General features: G+C 38.5%; 1 protein-coding gene across 1 annotated transcript in view; it reads left to right on the plus strand.

Annotated features, from left to right (window-relative positions):
- Positions 1-14,987, plus strand: part of sfrp5 (secreted frizzled-related protein 5) — a 16,718-nt gene extending 1,731 nt beyond the window's left edge. The window contains exons 2-3 of the mRNA XM_007566170.2: positions 8,313-8,390; positions 12,762-14,987. Of these exons, the coding sequence (XP_007566232.1) occupies positions 8,313-8,390; positions 12,762-13,090 (407 nt within the window). The 3' untranslated portion in view covers positions 13,091-14,987. The remainder of the gene's footprint in view (positions 1-8,312; positions 8,391-12,761) is intronic.
- Positions 14,988-16,629: the final 1,642 nt, after the last annotated feature.

Here is a 16,629-nt window from a genome sequence, read left to right on the forward strand (position 1 = left end):
GTGTGTGTGTGTGTGTGTGTGTGTGTGTGTGTGTGTGTGTGTGTGTGCGTGTGCGTGTGCGCGCGTGTGCGCGCTCGTGTGGTTGGGGGTTGCTAGGGATGGCAAAAGGGAAAAGTTCCCAAGTGGACAGTTTAGATCTCACATGCCTTCAGGGGAGGCGAGGATGGGAGACTCAGAGACTCCAGTTACTAGATTCTTTAGTAAGTTAAGATAAATGTCCTGTGATGACGTATCCATCTCCATGAAAAAAAAAAGGGGGCAACACACACTTGTGCATATACTCACCTTTATCAGCAGAGATCCAGTTACACCTAATCAATCAGCCTAACAAATGGGTTGATGAGGAATGTTTAATGTCAATGTAAATGACTCAGAACCTGGTCTGCTCAGAGTCACCGAGTGAACAAAAGCACTTCGAACATTACGGAATAAAAGAAAGAAGGTCACAAACATTCTGATAGAGGGTTCTGAGAAGGTGAAATGTACAGGTCTGACTGCGTGCGTGTGTGTGTGTGTGTGTGTGTTAGGATTCCTCAAATTGTAAGGTCATTTTTCTGCAAATACTACGTTGTGAGAACCTACTGTTATGGGACCCAAAGCCCACTCCCCATAAGAAGAAGGACTGTTTCGGGACAAGGGGTTAGTTTTAGCATTAGGACTATACTCTGTGATAAGATTTAGGGGAAGGACTAGACTTTAGAAATGAATGAAAAATGAATGAAAGTCAATGCAAAGTGTTTGTGAAGACAGGAAGACTTTGCATGTGCGTGTGTATGTGCATGTAGTACCTATGCAACCTCTTCACAAAGCAGTCGGAACTGAGGGAGACTCAATGAGAAGGGACTGGTCCCCACTGTGTCCTGCTCTGCTCGACCTTTTGTTGGTTCTGGCAGACAGTGGGCCAATTAACTAGAAGGCCAATTACTGAGCTTCGATAATTAGTCGACATGACAGAGTAAGCGGGGTGGGCAGAGAATGGTAATCACCAAGTATGATTGTTCCTGAGAGAGTCGAATGGAGAGGAGTGAAAGGAGGGGGGGAAGGAAGAGAGTGAAGAGAGGCAGATGGAGCATAAAAGTGGAGAAAAGCTTCTTCCTGCTGCAGGAGAATTGTCCGGCTCTCTGCTTTCTTTAAGGGGCTTGAGGAAGGTTCTTTATTCCTCAAATAACTTACATTTCTATGTTTCTCCTGTCACTACATATTGGGTTTTCAGTAGATAAAAATTAACTTTTTTCTATAGTCTTTTTTTTCCCTTAATATCCCAGACTGCTAAAATAAATGTGCAAAGCATTTGGTTCCTGCAGCTTCAGGGCACATCTATCACAAATGTTCACAGCGCTCTATTATGTAATTGCCAGTACTTAAAAGAGTGAAAATTATTGCTGGGTGATCCTCAAAGTGAATTAATGCACAACTATGTTGTTCCGTTTGAGGGGGAAAAAATGGCTGTTCTGTTTTTATAGGATTGCTTTCAGCTATGCGACGTTTTGGCTAAAGAGTCATAATTCACTCTTGAACATAGACTCCAGAAAAAAAAACAACAAAAAAAAAAAAAAGGGAGGCAGCTTAAACTTCTTCTGCCACCGTGCTAGGAGACAATCAGTTGTTTGTTTAAAGTAATGATTTAATCAGTCAGGACATCCGTTCAAATTCAGGTGGATGCTTTCTTTATTTCTGTTATTAATAATAATTAGAAATAAATGTAATAAACCAGATAAAACACAATCTGGTCCTCAATACGGTTTCTGTGTGCATTTTTGTGGCCGTGCCTGACTACGTCTGTCTTTGAAACTGATATTAAACCCCTATCACTTCTTGCCTGAAGGCTCAGTGACATTTTCTTAAGATCCAAAGATTCTCAGATGTGCCGATGAGGCCATCCCAAGGACAAGTTTTTGACTCCAAAAACACACGCATACAATGCATACTTACACACACACACACACGGAAGAAGCCAGCAATAATAAAAAAGGAATTTCAACTAAGAACTCTGAGAAGAGGGTTTTCTGGGAACCTTCAGTGTCACCGGAGGACACTGACGATTCTCTTCTGTTGGGATCATAGAGGGAATGTTGAGTAATCCAGCCAAATGTCAGAGTAGAGTCAATCGGGGGAATTATGCACTGAGCTACCTGCTGCTCTCGCCGGATAGGAGGCCCAGATGCTGTCTGAGCTATTCTGCAATTACATGATACAGCATGGTTGGAGGGTTCCTGTGGAAACTCACAGCAGAGAGTCAGATTCACTTTCCACCTCAGAGCCACTTCAAAACAATAATAATAAAAAAAAAGTTAGAAAAACTCCCAAGACCACCTGAGCTCAGGTTGTCTGTGTGCATGATTTGTTTCTGGCATGTGTGTGTGTGTGTGTGTGTGTGTGTGTGTGCAACATGTTTCTGTGTGTGTCTGTTTAAGGAGGTGTTATTATGTGAAATACAAGTATGTACATTGTATCAGGGAGGAACAGCAGAACGCTGATTAAATAAAAAAGGGCCAGGAACACAAAATCCCAGCTCAGTCTGTCAGCCAGATAACGACTAATGCTACCTCATCAACCCTACTTAAATAGGATAGTTCAGTTTCTTCCTTTCCTTCTTTTTCTTCTGAGCTTTTGTTTATAAGCAGTTAATAACTCTCTTAGCATTGCCATTTACAGTAAATCCAGATTAGATGGACCTGGAGTGTAGCATAAAGTTTGTGTTTGCCCTTTTTGTCATGATAAAATGTGTCTCAAAAGAAATACAACAGTGCACATCTTGTCCGGAGGGAAGCATTTTCTGTAATTTCGGACCATCGTGCTCAGCAATGTGCTTTCCGTGTACGACGGCACGATTTCATTAATCTATGTATTTACAATACAAAAATATCAGTTACAAATAACCAAGATTTTTCTAACTCTTTTTTATTTATTTTTTTCATGATTACAATTTTTGTGAGGTTTTCACATCTAGGCCACTGGAAGTAGGTGTGTGGTATGAGTACCAAGGGCGTTTGAAGACTGTCTATCTGGTCGCATGAATTACCGCTATGGTAACGGCGAATGTGTGGCTTGAAATGTGTGTTGCATCCCGGCAGTGTTTTGCAATTGTGATACAGCAAGCACTGATTTTGAGGTGATGACTGGTGTGATGTAATGTGCAGCCGTAGTTGAGTCTGACATCTTGTTCATTTTTACCGCTAGATGTAGTATGGTCTAATGTAAACCAGGAGAACCAGGAGGAAACAATTATTGCCAAAGGTCACATATACATAAAAGCTAACCAACTGTCCTACTTCTTTAATAAATGAAGATGCAAAGAGATTTATGTACTCCAGATAAGATACGAGGTGACTTCAACATTTCAGCAGAACTTGAAAAAATTCAGAACCATTTCTTTAATCAGCCGGGTAGCTAAAAAAAAAAACCCAGTAGATTCCTCGCAGAATGATGCAGTTCCTCTGGTTTTCTCCATAGCCAAAGTTTGCAGATATGTGTGTGTATATATATATATATATATATATATATATATATATATATATATATATATATATATATATACATAAAAGATTGGATGCCGCTTAAATGTGCCAACTCAAAGTATTGGCTGCCTGCGCTCTCTTTGATGTGGCCAGTTTAGGTTGCAGCCACGCTAAAGGAGACAAGCGAAACTGTCAGGTCTCCAGCAACACAATGGACTCTACTCATGTGGCCCTGGCTGCTATATGAAAAGGAAAATGTGATCCAATGCTCCGTGCATGGAAGACCGCCGAGGCCCTTTTGAGAACATATTTTCTCGTCCGTATAGTATTCCTTCAGATGCAAGGAGTGTGCTTTGTTTTAGGGCCCTCGAGGGGGTTGCCTCTGGGCCATGTTTAAGCTTTCCTCTGTCTGTCTGCATGCCACATTTAAACAGATGTGAGGCCCTTGGACGTAAATCATATCCTGCATTTCATCTCCTGCACAGTACCATTTTATGTCATAAGTGTTGCTGTTCATAACTTAAAGGGCCCAGATGAGACATAAGACAGTGACCCGAGCATATTTTATATGGAACATTCTTCTGTAAAAGTCAGTGTGGAGCTCACGACTGTGAGAGACGAGGCTTGAGACGTGTCAGGGACTCCAACCACAACGCCGTTAGATCAGGTTGCCCGCTCCCCATCCCTTTGTATTTTTTTTTTTTTTGGTGACGACATGTGCGTGTTTGTCCCCGAGGAGAGAGACAGAGAGCGGAGTACGCAACGTTGCGCATACTCCATCTAAAATACATTCAGCTGCAAAGCTGTTGTCAAGGAAGCCTGTCAAAAGTTGCAAACAGAAGCTGTGATTTACTATGTTTTTGTTTTCAAATGGGCGTTCGCAGGAAATGGAAGAGATCGTCAAAAGTCATGCAAAGACAAAAAGGAGAACAGATTTCTCATTTGCTTTTCAAAGGCTCTAATTGGGTTCAAGATTTATGGTGTTGTTTATGAAAAATTGAGGTCATTCTTTAAAGTTATTTCAAATCATTCGCATCGAATATTGACATCAAAGTGATCTCGATGCTTTTTTTTTTTTATGGCACAAGTGAGCAGATTTCATTTTCACGCCAGTGCACAATGGCAGGTTTGGGCGGTTGTTTTAACCCCAAAAACGATGAAACTTTAAAGTGAGCTTTTAACATTTTGTGCTTAGTATTAAACAGTTTCAATATGTGTTTGCTAGAGATTTCTTTGGAGATATGACAGACGGGGAGAAAGGAGAGGCTGCGTCAGAGAAAGTGATATTAACTTTGGAGCTCTGACTAAGTGAAGCAGTGCAGTTAAATTCTTGGACTCTTGCCGCTCACCATTTCCACTCTGGCTCTCTGTTTGAAGATTAACAGCAGTGCTTTCAAACAGACCACCTCCTTACTCGTACAACCTTTTTCCTCTTACCCTTAATCATTGACTCATAAGCTCTCTCATCCTCCACTGAAATAGTTCTGCGAGCGGTAACGTAGATCTACCAGAATCGCTGATCACTTTAAATGCTTGCAAAACAGAAGCTGTCAACTCCGTAGCCAAATTTTGTTTTTCCTCCTTTTTTTTTTTTTTTTTTTTTTTGCACTTACAAATACTCCTATCTGTTTTGCAGTGTTTGCAAAAATCAATACAAGAAATAAGATACATGCACATAGATTAACCTATGAGGCATTGATTCCCTCCAGAACATGACAGTAATTCCTCTGACAGACTTGTGTTATGAGGCGGCATCCAAATGCTGGTTTTCAATCCAAGCTCAGAGAGTTTCTTGGAGGCACTGGTTTCTCCTGACACATGCTCTGGCATCAGCACAGCTGGGCGTCCTGCCAGCATACCACCCCAGTGAAATGATTTCCCATGGAGGCTAAATAACATGCAACTTCAAGAGATTTGTTAAAAAAAAAAAAAAGACAGTGGTTTGCAAGAGTCTTAATATCCCTTGAACCTTCTAACATTTTTTGAAATTCAAACCACAGATTTTAATGTATTTTAATGAAGCTTCATAGACAAACACATCAGAGCAGAACTGTGATGTGGAAGGGAAAGGATTCATTGTTTTCAACAAGCAGAAATGCTAAAGGGGAGTCATACATTTATAACTAAGCCCAGTTCACTCTCATTTTTACTAAATACAATCTAGTGCAACAAATTTCCTTCAGAAGTCACCTGGTTTGCAAAAATTTACCCATCAGTGCAGCTGCTCTGTGGAGGCCACAGAGGCTGATTAGGAAATAGTACTGAACCAGCAGCATAGCAGAGACCAAGCAACACAAAGTAAAGGTTTCAAAAAGTTGCAAAAGATTGAAGCAGAAGTGGGTTCCAGGCTGCACAGAAAAGTGGCATTAAAAAATGTCACTGTTGAAAGAAAGGCAAAAGAAGTTCAGTTTGTAATTCGGGGGATACAGTAAACATGGAAGGAGACAATCTGGTGGGATGACGATTTTTTGCTTAAATGCAATCCCTGTGTGTGTTGTAAAAACAACTGTGTATTACTCTGAAGACATCACATTCACTGTGACATTAGCACCATACTTTGGGGTGCTTTTCTTGAGTAAGAACAGGGAAGCCGAACAGAGTTCTTGGGGACTTGAAAGAGGATAAATACAGAGCAGCACACACACACACAAAAAAAAATGAGTACTGGCAAAAAACTGGGATGGAATTTCACCTGCAGCCTGACAATAACAAAAAAAATATATGCCAAGATGGTTCATCTCAAACCATTTTTATGTTTTGTATTTGGGGGGAAAAAAAAGAGAAAAGAAAACCAGGCGTTAAGTTTATGTCTGTCACATAAAATTCCAAGTAGTTTGGAAACCGTGAAACCGTATAGATCCATAAAAGTTTGGTGGCGTCTTGTTCATGTTGGTGCGAGTGGCGGTTCTGTGTTACTGCCCAGCCCTCCAGTAAGCGGCCGACAATTAGACGCTGACCCTGCGTGGACTCGCACGGCTCCTTACTGGGAACGCATGGACTTCTCTCTGACAAGAAAACTGTCATTTACTCTACAAGAGCAAGGTTCAGCTGCCCTGGACATGCACACATGCACTCACACAGACTTGCACTCACCGATGGTTAAGGGGGTTCACCTCCCCATGACCCAACCAGCAAAGCATGCAAAACTTTGACCCTTCTCATTATCTGTCCAGACACTGAGGTCTGGACAGGGGATGATAACCTCTGAACCCTGACTTCTAACCCCGGGCCTCAACTCCACAGCAGCTCTCCCATGTGCATTTGAATGAGTGTGTTTGTAAGCAACCGTCATGGGGGAATGGAGAGGGAACAGTGAGCTGAAAGCATATTTTAGGTATGGCGATGAGTGAGCGACAGAAAAATGTAGCTCTTGTTTAAGCAGCCCTGTTAAAAAAAGACTTCCCACTCAGGGAAAGGTCAGAACTGTTTTCCCTTCGGACGAGCTGAGTCGGATCAAATCTGTCTGCCCTGTTGGTGCATACTGTACTGAGATTAGCGGCAGCCGATATTTTTGGATCGTGTGAAGTCCTGAGTTTTGTAGAAGACAGGCGCCAACTTTTCTGCATACAGTTCAAGTGTTATCTGTAATCGCTCTTATTGTTTTAATTGGCTGAGCTTAAAAGATATTTAATGTTTAGCATGAGATTGTTAACACAACACAACAATCAAACAAGGTTATTCTTAGCACTTGCAGAAATGGTGCATTCAATGATCAGAATAAAATAATACTTTCTGAAAATCGTTCAGCTTGGTTAAGATGACTACAGTAGGCAATTGTTTGGTGTATTCCGAGGCAAAATGTAAATTCTTTAAAAACAAATTCTCTGACATTTAACAACACTTTTTTTTTTTTTAAGTGACATATGTCAGAGGTGTTTGCGTTGAGTTTTCTACAGCTTATCTATATGTTCAGTAAAATGGAATTGGCATTGTGTTAGTGCCAATTCACACAATGCACTTTGTGTGTGTGTGTGTGTGTAAACCACACTAACAAAAAAAACCCTAGAGAAAAGGGCATTTTTATTTTTTCACTAAATTTTTAAAGTCCATAAAGATCCCCATTTATTTGCAGGATAAACTAATATTGTTTAAACAAATGTTATGCTTCCAGTTTACTAAGTTGGATTCAGATAATGGATACGGACAAGAAAAGGAGGGGCTCACAGCCATGCATGAACTGCCACTGATTAGGAGTGCAGAAACAACTGAACAGCTGTCCTATTTTATTGAAAAAAAATATTTTGGGTCCTTTTGCTTTTACTCTGTCTTGTTGTGTCTTCACTGTAATGACAGTCACAAAGCTCCATATCAAAATAAGCAAGGCCAAACACGTTCTTAAGCACAACGTGCGTGACCATAAATTCAGAGTTCCAGATAAACAGGACTCATTGGTTTTGGTCTGCTTGCTGTTTCACAATGTGTGTCTGCTTAAGTGCTGCCTGCGTGTGTGTGTGTGAGCGTGTGTGTGTGTACTGAATCACTTTTCACCATGTTCAGCAGCTCCTTGCGCACCGTTTACCTTTCTGCACAGCCAGACCACGCCTGCACCACCAAAATATACAAGTGGGTAGAATAAAAACATTTTTTTCCAGTGTAATTGCAGGGCAAACATCAGTCAGTCTGCTGGACTTAGTATTTGCTCCACAGCAAATATCCTCTGACAAGAGGACCCAGTGGGGGCTGCAAATATGTGACTCAACAGTGCTCAATGTTTTACATCCGCTGCTTTGGTTTTGCTGACTGCACTTGACTAACAATGTTCAGCTGTTAGATATTAGCTAATCTAGGCTAAAAGGCATCAAACAAAATGCATTTTATTCCAGCTGATGAGAAATCATGTTTTTTTCCCTTCAGTGTCGAAGGTGTGCCCTCCATGTGACAACGAGCTGAAAACGGACAACATCATGGAGCATTACTGTGCAAGCGATTTTGGTAAGTAGGCAATTTTGGAAAAAAAAAAAAAAAAAGACAAGAAATACTCATCGAGTACTGAAAAACTGTAAATTTTCTTCAATAAATGTTTCACATTTTAAGCTAATATTAATATGACCTAGAGATAACATGAATGATTTTTAGAGAAGAAGCTATCCAAGCAATCCTTGGCTTGTGAGAACAAGAGATTAAATGTTCACTCAAAAGCCATTAGTCACATTTAGAAAGATGGGTTCAATTCCACAAGACACACCCAGAATCAAAAGAGCACAAAAGTTCAACCTGTCTGAGACGAAGTCTCAAAATGCAAAACATCAAGCTCCAATCTAAAGAGATATGTCATTAACATATATCTATCTGGAAAGTGTTACAACGCAATTTGTAAGGGACTGTGACTCCAGAGAACAACAACGAGAGCCAAAATTCACAAATGGAGAAAACATGGAACAGCGAGGAACCTTTCCCAGGGATGGCCGGCCGGAAACAAAACCTCCACAAGCCCTTCAGTGACTCATCCTGGACAATATTTAAAGCATAGAGATGTACAAAGCGAAAACAGCTAGTGACCAAAAAGAACACAAAGGCTTCTTTCACAGGCCCCAAACGTTTTGAAACATATTCTGTAGATCAAGGAGACAAAAGTGGTACAAAACTAACACAGCTTTTTAGAAATGTTTCACACTTATATTGATGGTGGTGATATAATGATGAGGGGCTGCTTTGCTGCTACAGGACCTGCACAGCCTACTCCAATAGATAAAAGTATGCTCAAAACACCGTGGCTCATTTTAAACAATTCTGCAATAAACGGTGCCTTGAGCAATATTTATTTACAACAATGTAAAATTACTAATGTCTAGTTATTGCTTTTAGGCCAACAAGTTATTACATAGTTTCCTTTTTTTACTTAGTTGCTGCTTGCTTTGGATAGCTTTGTTTCTTTCAATAAATAAAATATCCTTTTTATTTACTCAGGTTTCTTGTGTCTGACATTATAAATTATCTTATACATATTTGGTATTTCAGAGTTTGTCCACGCTAGCACATTAATTAATAGTTAAGCCAAATGTTTGAAGAAAGAGCTTCAAAAATATTCAAATTCTTTTGTGGTATCGTTTTAGAACTTGTTTTTTTTTATTATTTTTTAAGAATTATACCTTGCTCACATTTTTTTCCTCATTGTGTTGAAGCATTTCTGTTTCTCTTCAAAGTCCATAGCAGCTTAACTTGTATTTTTGCAGTGTTGTGCACAGCATTTTAACCAAATTGTCTGGTTCTCATACACCAAACCAGAATACGGAAGAAAAACGCTAATCTTGAGATTTTTTCTGTGCCTAAGCCTGGTGCATAATTAATCACACCTACAAAAACATTACCTGAACAAAATTATCCTAAGCCATCATAAATAAAACAAGCTAATCCAGAATCTACAAACTATGTCTTCACACCGAGCTGAAGCTGAAATACAGTCTCATCATCAGCAATCAATCATAATTCATTCTGACATTTAACTGCTGAGGTCCTTCATGCAGTTTCAAGAATCATACCACACATTTTTTCAGGTTACTCGAATAAAGTAATGGTTGCATTTAAATGTGTATAGACACTCGAGTGAAGATGTTTTATTAGTTAAGGCTTCTTACAGGTGATGTGTAACAAGATACGGTAAGATAACTGTGATATACATTGGTGATCAAGGGAAGAATTACCGTACAATGGTATTACAATGAGCCACAGTTGTTAGCAGCTTGATCTCATGGCCCTGAAACGTTTTCACAAGTTATTAAGAGTCTGCTTTTGATGCTTAATCCTTAAACATTTTTTTTTTCTTTAAGATCCAGAAAAAGGGCATGTGCTGCATAAAAACCAAATCTGGCATCTTACCCTTTCCAATGAGTTTTTTATTTTTCTTTGTTTTTTTTTGTTTTTTGTTTTTGTTTTGTTTTGTTTTTGCTTTAAAGAAAATCTGTTTCTCCTCATAACGACAGCGCACTTCTGTACACTCACAGTAAAGAGACTGAGTTTGTATAAAGAAACGGGCACGGCATGTCACAAAGATGCTGGCCAGGCAGCGCAGAGGGGCCACTGCATACTTTGTTCTAAGCATGAATGCACACGGGTGGGCATTTAAAGCGAAATGAAAGAGGAAGGGTGGCAATTTAATGCTTCGAACCTGTGCTGAATGCAGTCATTCATAAAAAGACACATGCACAGAATCACATAAACTGTGCGCCATAAACACACGAGGAGGAGCTGGAGGACTGTCACAAAGTGCACTAGGAGCAATTCACTGAACATTGCTTGAGGAGCATGTCATAACTTCACATGTACGGTACACGCATTAGCGTACTCAGGATTGTTTATGCAACCACAGACAGGCAGACGAGAAGCGACATGGCGATCTTCCAGCAGGCTTAGGCAAACGGAGATGTCTCGTTTCAGCACTGTGCCTTTGCCCAACCTATGATTAATTCCTCCTGTCAAAAGGGGTTACCCTGCAAATTCTCCTTGGAAATAGTTGCCACTTTAATTTTAATCTCCGACATGAGAAAATATGAACCTATAAACACAACACTCAGTGAGGCCTAAGACTCAGCATTTCATCACGCTGACAAACTTGGCTTTGTCACATGTAATCAAAACTACGTGCAGAATTTTTCAGCTCTATTTTTGCACTGCAGGTTTGCATGAAAACACAAGTCTTAATACAACACGGATGATGGAAACAACTGAAATCTAATTACAGTCTTCAAAAAGAGTGATGACAAGTGACCTCAACAGAATCACAGCACGTGTTGTCTTTTGCACCACACATGCTTCAGCTTCATCTAGATAATCAAATCATTTCCAGCATCTATTAATTTTGCACAGCTATCAGTTTGACTTGTGTGCAAAGCTGGAATATTCACTTAAAATCTGATGAATCCATTGGAAAAAGTTTTAGTTGCCCATTCCTCTTATTCCATATTTTCATACTTTATGAATAATTTGAAAATTTACCTGCTTTGTAATGCCAGGCACATTCTTGTGTGTCTGCCTTTCATTTAGTGGAGCAGAATGACATGAAGCCAAAGGAAAATAAGGTTTCTACTTCATCTGACAACTGTTGGATTTGTAATGTGATCAGCAGCTATGCCAGGCTACAATGCTGCTTCTTGACACGTTGAAATCCCACTTCAGGATTTCCACAGTTCTCAAAGGCCATAAACCACGCATGTGTGCCACTGCTACAGTTCTGACACAACTGCAACTTATATCTCAGTACTGACCCCAAAATAACATTATTTAATTTGATGCTATGTTATACAACATATTCACTCTCCCCGGTATTCTCGTTGCTTAAAACTGAAAGCAAAGGCATCGCTTACTCTCATAACAACAACACAGCATGGAGAAGCAGTTCAAGTTTCATTCCCATGTGGTTATTTAAACCCCAAATATATATAAAAAAGAATTCATTACAAGGTGAAATCTCATAAATCATGGTGAAATTATGGCTATGCAGATCACTGTCCTTTCCACACCACTGATCCCGGTAAACATACACCATTTTGAATTAAGTGCATCCAAAATGATATTGATAAATGTTTATTTAGCTATAATGTGTAAAACAATTTTTTTTGCTTGGTTTGAGGTGTTTGGGTACTTTTAGCTCTTGGTATTTAACAAAATATTTCTTATATATGTGGTTCTTTCAAAATAAACAACAGCTGTGTCAAGTTTACTGTCTGACAGAGTAAAATTTTAAACTTTAAACCTCTTTAACCAAACACAAAATGATGACATAAGTCCTTTGAATTGTCTTGTTGCTGAATTGTGCTATGAAAATGAACTTGACTTGACATAGTGCATATTTTTCTTGGCATCAAAATGTAGCATTATTATCACAATTAGCATGGTAGGATTATTGACTATATATATATATGAGCCATTGTGCTTATTCCTTGTGGAGTTGGTATACAGCCTCCTTAACCGTGATATTTGCCAAAGACTTGACATTTCCCAATCCAGCATGTTGCAAAACAAATAGAAGTGTCTATTCAAATGGATTAAAAAGATCAACTTCCTATTACACATTTGGCTTCTTGTTATTGTTTTACTTTTTCTGTGGATATTGCAGCTTGAATCAATTGCCTCAGTAAAATGAAATAAAATAAAACAAGCAAAAAAAAAAAATTAAAAAAAATGCAGATGCCTCTGTAGCACTTTTTGTGTGAGGACTCTTCACACAGTAAAACTTTTCCACTGTAGAATATGATTGTCAGCTCAACCTGGAAGTGCCTATGCAGACTAATGTCAGACTTTTTGCTTTAGTGTAGGTTTCACGAGCACAATGCTAAATGAGAATAAATATCTTCTCCTCTTTTCCAGTCCTGAAGATGAAAATCAAGGAGGTGAAAAAGGAAAAAGGTGACCGAAAGCTAATTGCAGCGCAGAAGAAGAAGAAGGTTTTGAAGCAGGGTGTGCTGAGGAAGAAGGACCTGAAGAAGCTGACCTTGTACATAAAGAACGGCGCGAACTGCCCGTGCTCACAGCTGGAGAACCTGGGCTCCAACTTCCTCATCATGGGCCGCAAAGTGGACCAGCAGCTGCTGCTCATGTCCATTCACAAGTGGGATAAGAAGAGCAAGGAGCTCAAGTTTGCCATCAAGTACATGAAATCCCATCAGTGCCCTTCTTACCACACTGTCTTCCAGTGACACTGCTCAAAGAATGTTCTGCAGAATTTCCAGTTTTACTCGCATCTCACCCTGTTTAACAATAAATTGAATCACACTTCAATAACTTAAGAGAAAATGCAAAGTCCTGTATAGTGCTAACTGTATATAAAGAGTCGGTTACATAAACATAAACCCCATCAAAAAAGGTAAATGAGATTGCTAAGGCCTTCGTTCTCACTGATCTAGCTGCAGCTCCCTCGGTGAGCCTGAACAAATCTTAAGGAAGCTAATTCATTTTCAGCCTAGCAACACAAATTGCTCAAAAATCAAGATGAGAAGTGAAATTTTCAGTGGTGGCATGATTGTTGAAATGTTGAATGAAATTTGAGGGGAAAGTAAGGATTTATTTGTGTGTAAAACAAAAAGGACCAGATAAAAAATGTTCATGTACATGTTGGTTGTGCAACACACAACCGTACACAGCTCCTTCAAAGCAGAGCAAAAATAGATGATCCACGTAACTGCATCTTATAATCATGTACAAAAGTAGGTTATCATGTATAACAGAGAATTAGAAAAACGTTTTGTATTTTTTCTTCTTTTCTTATCTGTGATTGGAAAAACAGTCGATGGAACAAGGAGGGCAGATGGACTGGACAATCCTTCTACTGACTTTTAACAGCACCGTTATGGTGGTTTAAAACATGGGAACATGATTTGTTCTTTTGTTTCTTTTTTTTTGGCTTCTGAACTTTTTGAAGAAGGAAAGTAAGTTCCTACAAACAACTGGGGAGTACAACAGAAATGAACAAAGACTGAGAGACTCATAACAGAAAAACACATCGGATCTTCCATACAGATGCTTCTGATACTCACTATTTTTTTTAATATTCAGCATTCTAATATTTCAATTTTTGTACTTAAAAATAAAAAATCACATCAGTTTTACTGTTATTGTATCAAAGAATAAATCATAATGCAGACATAACACCTACATACACTTGCTGTAGTAATGATTTAATTTCACCAATAATGTCTAAGCTATTTTTCTGTACGTAGTTATTTTACTGAAATAGATATTGGTTTTTGAAAAAGGTAAATGAATAAAATATATTTGAAATTTTTATAAATAATACGACCCCTCTGAGAGATTTCTTTTACATTATTGTTTTACCACAAAGTGTACTCTTGATGCCTGGAGAGGAAAAGTATCACAGTCTTTCATCTAAAATATGTTTTTCCTTCAATTCCACTGAGTGCAAAATATTATTTTGTTTTAATTGTGGCAAGGGGAATAGCCAGTGGTGTCTTTAAATCATATTAAAGCAACACAATATTGAGTTTTGTAGCTATAATATGCAAACTTTTTTTTGTATTAGACCAGCGGGTTTTTTTTTTTGTTTTTTTTTGTCAGGCTACACTTTGTACAAATTAAGGTACAGGATCTCATTAACACTCTTTATCAGCAGGAGGAGACATAAAGTACTGTTGTCAAAACTTTTTCTTGTAGATTACTGTGCTGACTTTGGACTTCTGGACAAACACCAGCAGATGACATGGCTCCCTAAGTCATCCCTAACTTTGGCAGCTTTACATTATTACTACTTTGCTTTACAATATCCATATGGTTGGATGCGGTACTCCATCTTTAGCCAAGACGTTTGATGGCTTACTCTCCTTATGCAGAGTGTAAGTGTCTGTGTTCTGGACAATTGTCAAGTCAGCGGTCTTTCACATGATTGCAGGGCAATACAAAACAGTAACATTACAATTCTGTATTTATGTAATCATTTTTGTTGGTATTTTGCAATATTCTAATTTTTGGCAACCGTAGCTTTTGGGCTTTTTGTTAGCTGTAAGTCGCTGTCATCAAAATGAACAGAAATAAATGCTTGACATATATCTCCCATGTGTAATAAAGGTATACATCACACGAGTTCAGTTCTTTTCTTTCACTTGAATTTGTATTTACCAAGTTGCATCCTAACAAATAGCAGCTTTCATAAACCCAGCTACTCGAGCAGAGAAAGTTGTCCAGTAAAAGCTCATCTTAGCACAAGACATGATTCGATAGCCTAAACAAACCAAGCAGCAATAAGAGTCGCAATGACATCTGAACTCTGTTGGTAAATCAGTATAAAATAAAAGCAGATCAATGGAATTCATCGCCAAAGGCAAATTGTCAAAAAGAGTAGAGTCGTAGTAAATGCCAATAAAGATTGGTCCATTGATTGAGAGAAGTATGCCCTTTCAAAAAGGACATACTAAAACCTTTCAACATAAAAAAAAAATCTAAATGAATACTCCTTTAATAATGTTTTATTATCTTTGAAAAGCCACTTGTTTTGTTTTCTTTGAAAGTCAATATTATAGGCTGAATGAAAAAATTTTTAAATCTATATCTGCCAACGATGTGAATAAATTTGGGCTTAACTGTATTCGTGGCCCTAAATTCTTATCCAAACATGTATTAGATTGGATCCGTACAGAACCAATCTACTGTTGGATGCATTCCCATTTATTACTTGCTCACTGTAAGACAAAACAATGGAATAAGACTTGGAAAAACAAGATGTATGCAAATAGTTGCTATGAAGGCCTATTTTTGAATAAAAAAAAGGTTTACCTACTGCCTGCAGCAAAACCACCTGAAGAAATAACCAATGATGTAAACTCAGCTTAACAGCAGGGTATTTAAAGAAGAAAGCAGGAAAACTCCATCAAAAAACAAATTGTACACCCAAAGCTTTCATCGAGACCAGAGGGTTTCTTATCAACATTGTTTCAAACTTTGATGATTGTAGAAATCTTACTATTATGACACACTAGCAATAATATAACATGATAAAAGGCTTAGTATGTCCACTTTCATGAACAAAGTGGAAAATTGTGGAAAGACAGCAGGCTTCAATGTATCTCAGCAACATTATTTAAAAAAATAAAGAAAAACTTTCTTTCAGAGCCAAATTGTCATCAGTGTGCCAAGTGTGTTGCTTTACAATGTTTACTATCCTGCACTCATATTTCTCGCAATAGTGCAAACGTTTGGAGGCCGCTTGAAGCTTGAATGCCGGCGCAGCAGTGATGTGTTTCCAAGTGATTGCAGAGATAGTGCCTTGAGCTCCAGATTGAGGCATGACAGAAACAGGAAGGGACAGGCATAATGGGTTTACATGAGTTGGACAGAGGCAGTTTTCTTGGAAACCCAAAATTCGATGTGCAATTTAACATTAGCTGGAACGTCATTCCACAGGGCAAGAGAGCGCTCTGCAAATGTTAGCAGACAAGGGAAGGAAAAGTCTAGAGGACCCAGACAGTAAAATATTTAAAATATTTAAACTTTCACACTTTTTCAGGCTCAAATTTTCTAGATTTTCTAGCTTATAGATTTAAAAATTACAAAACAATTTCTGGTATCCTGACTAAGACAGACCGACTTCCAAATCTGTAACTCTTGTATTTGTCAATAGGTCAAAAAATATTATATATGATGTGGCATTTTATCAATCTTCAGCTGAATTTAAATTTGTCTAGATGACAGTGAGTCCAAAAAAAAAAAAACTACTGATGGGTAAAAC

The sequence above is a fragment of the Poecilia formosa genome, unplaced genomic scaffold (assembly GCF_000485575.1).
Source record: "Poecilia formosa unplaced genomic scaffold, Poecilia_formosa-5.1.2 Scaffold188, whole genome shotgun sequence".
In the NCBI taxonomy this organism is placed as follows: Eukaryota; Metazoa; Chordata; class Actinopteri; order Cyprinodontiformes; family Poeciliidae; genus Poecilia; species Poecilia formosa.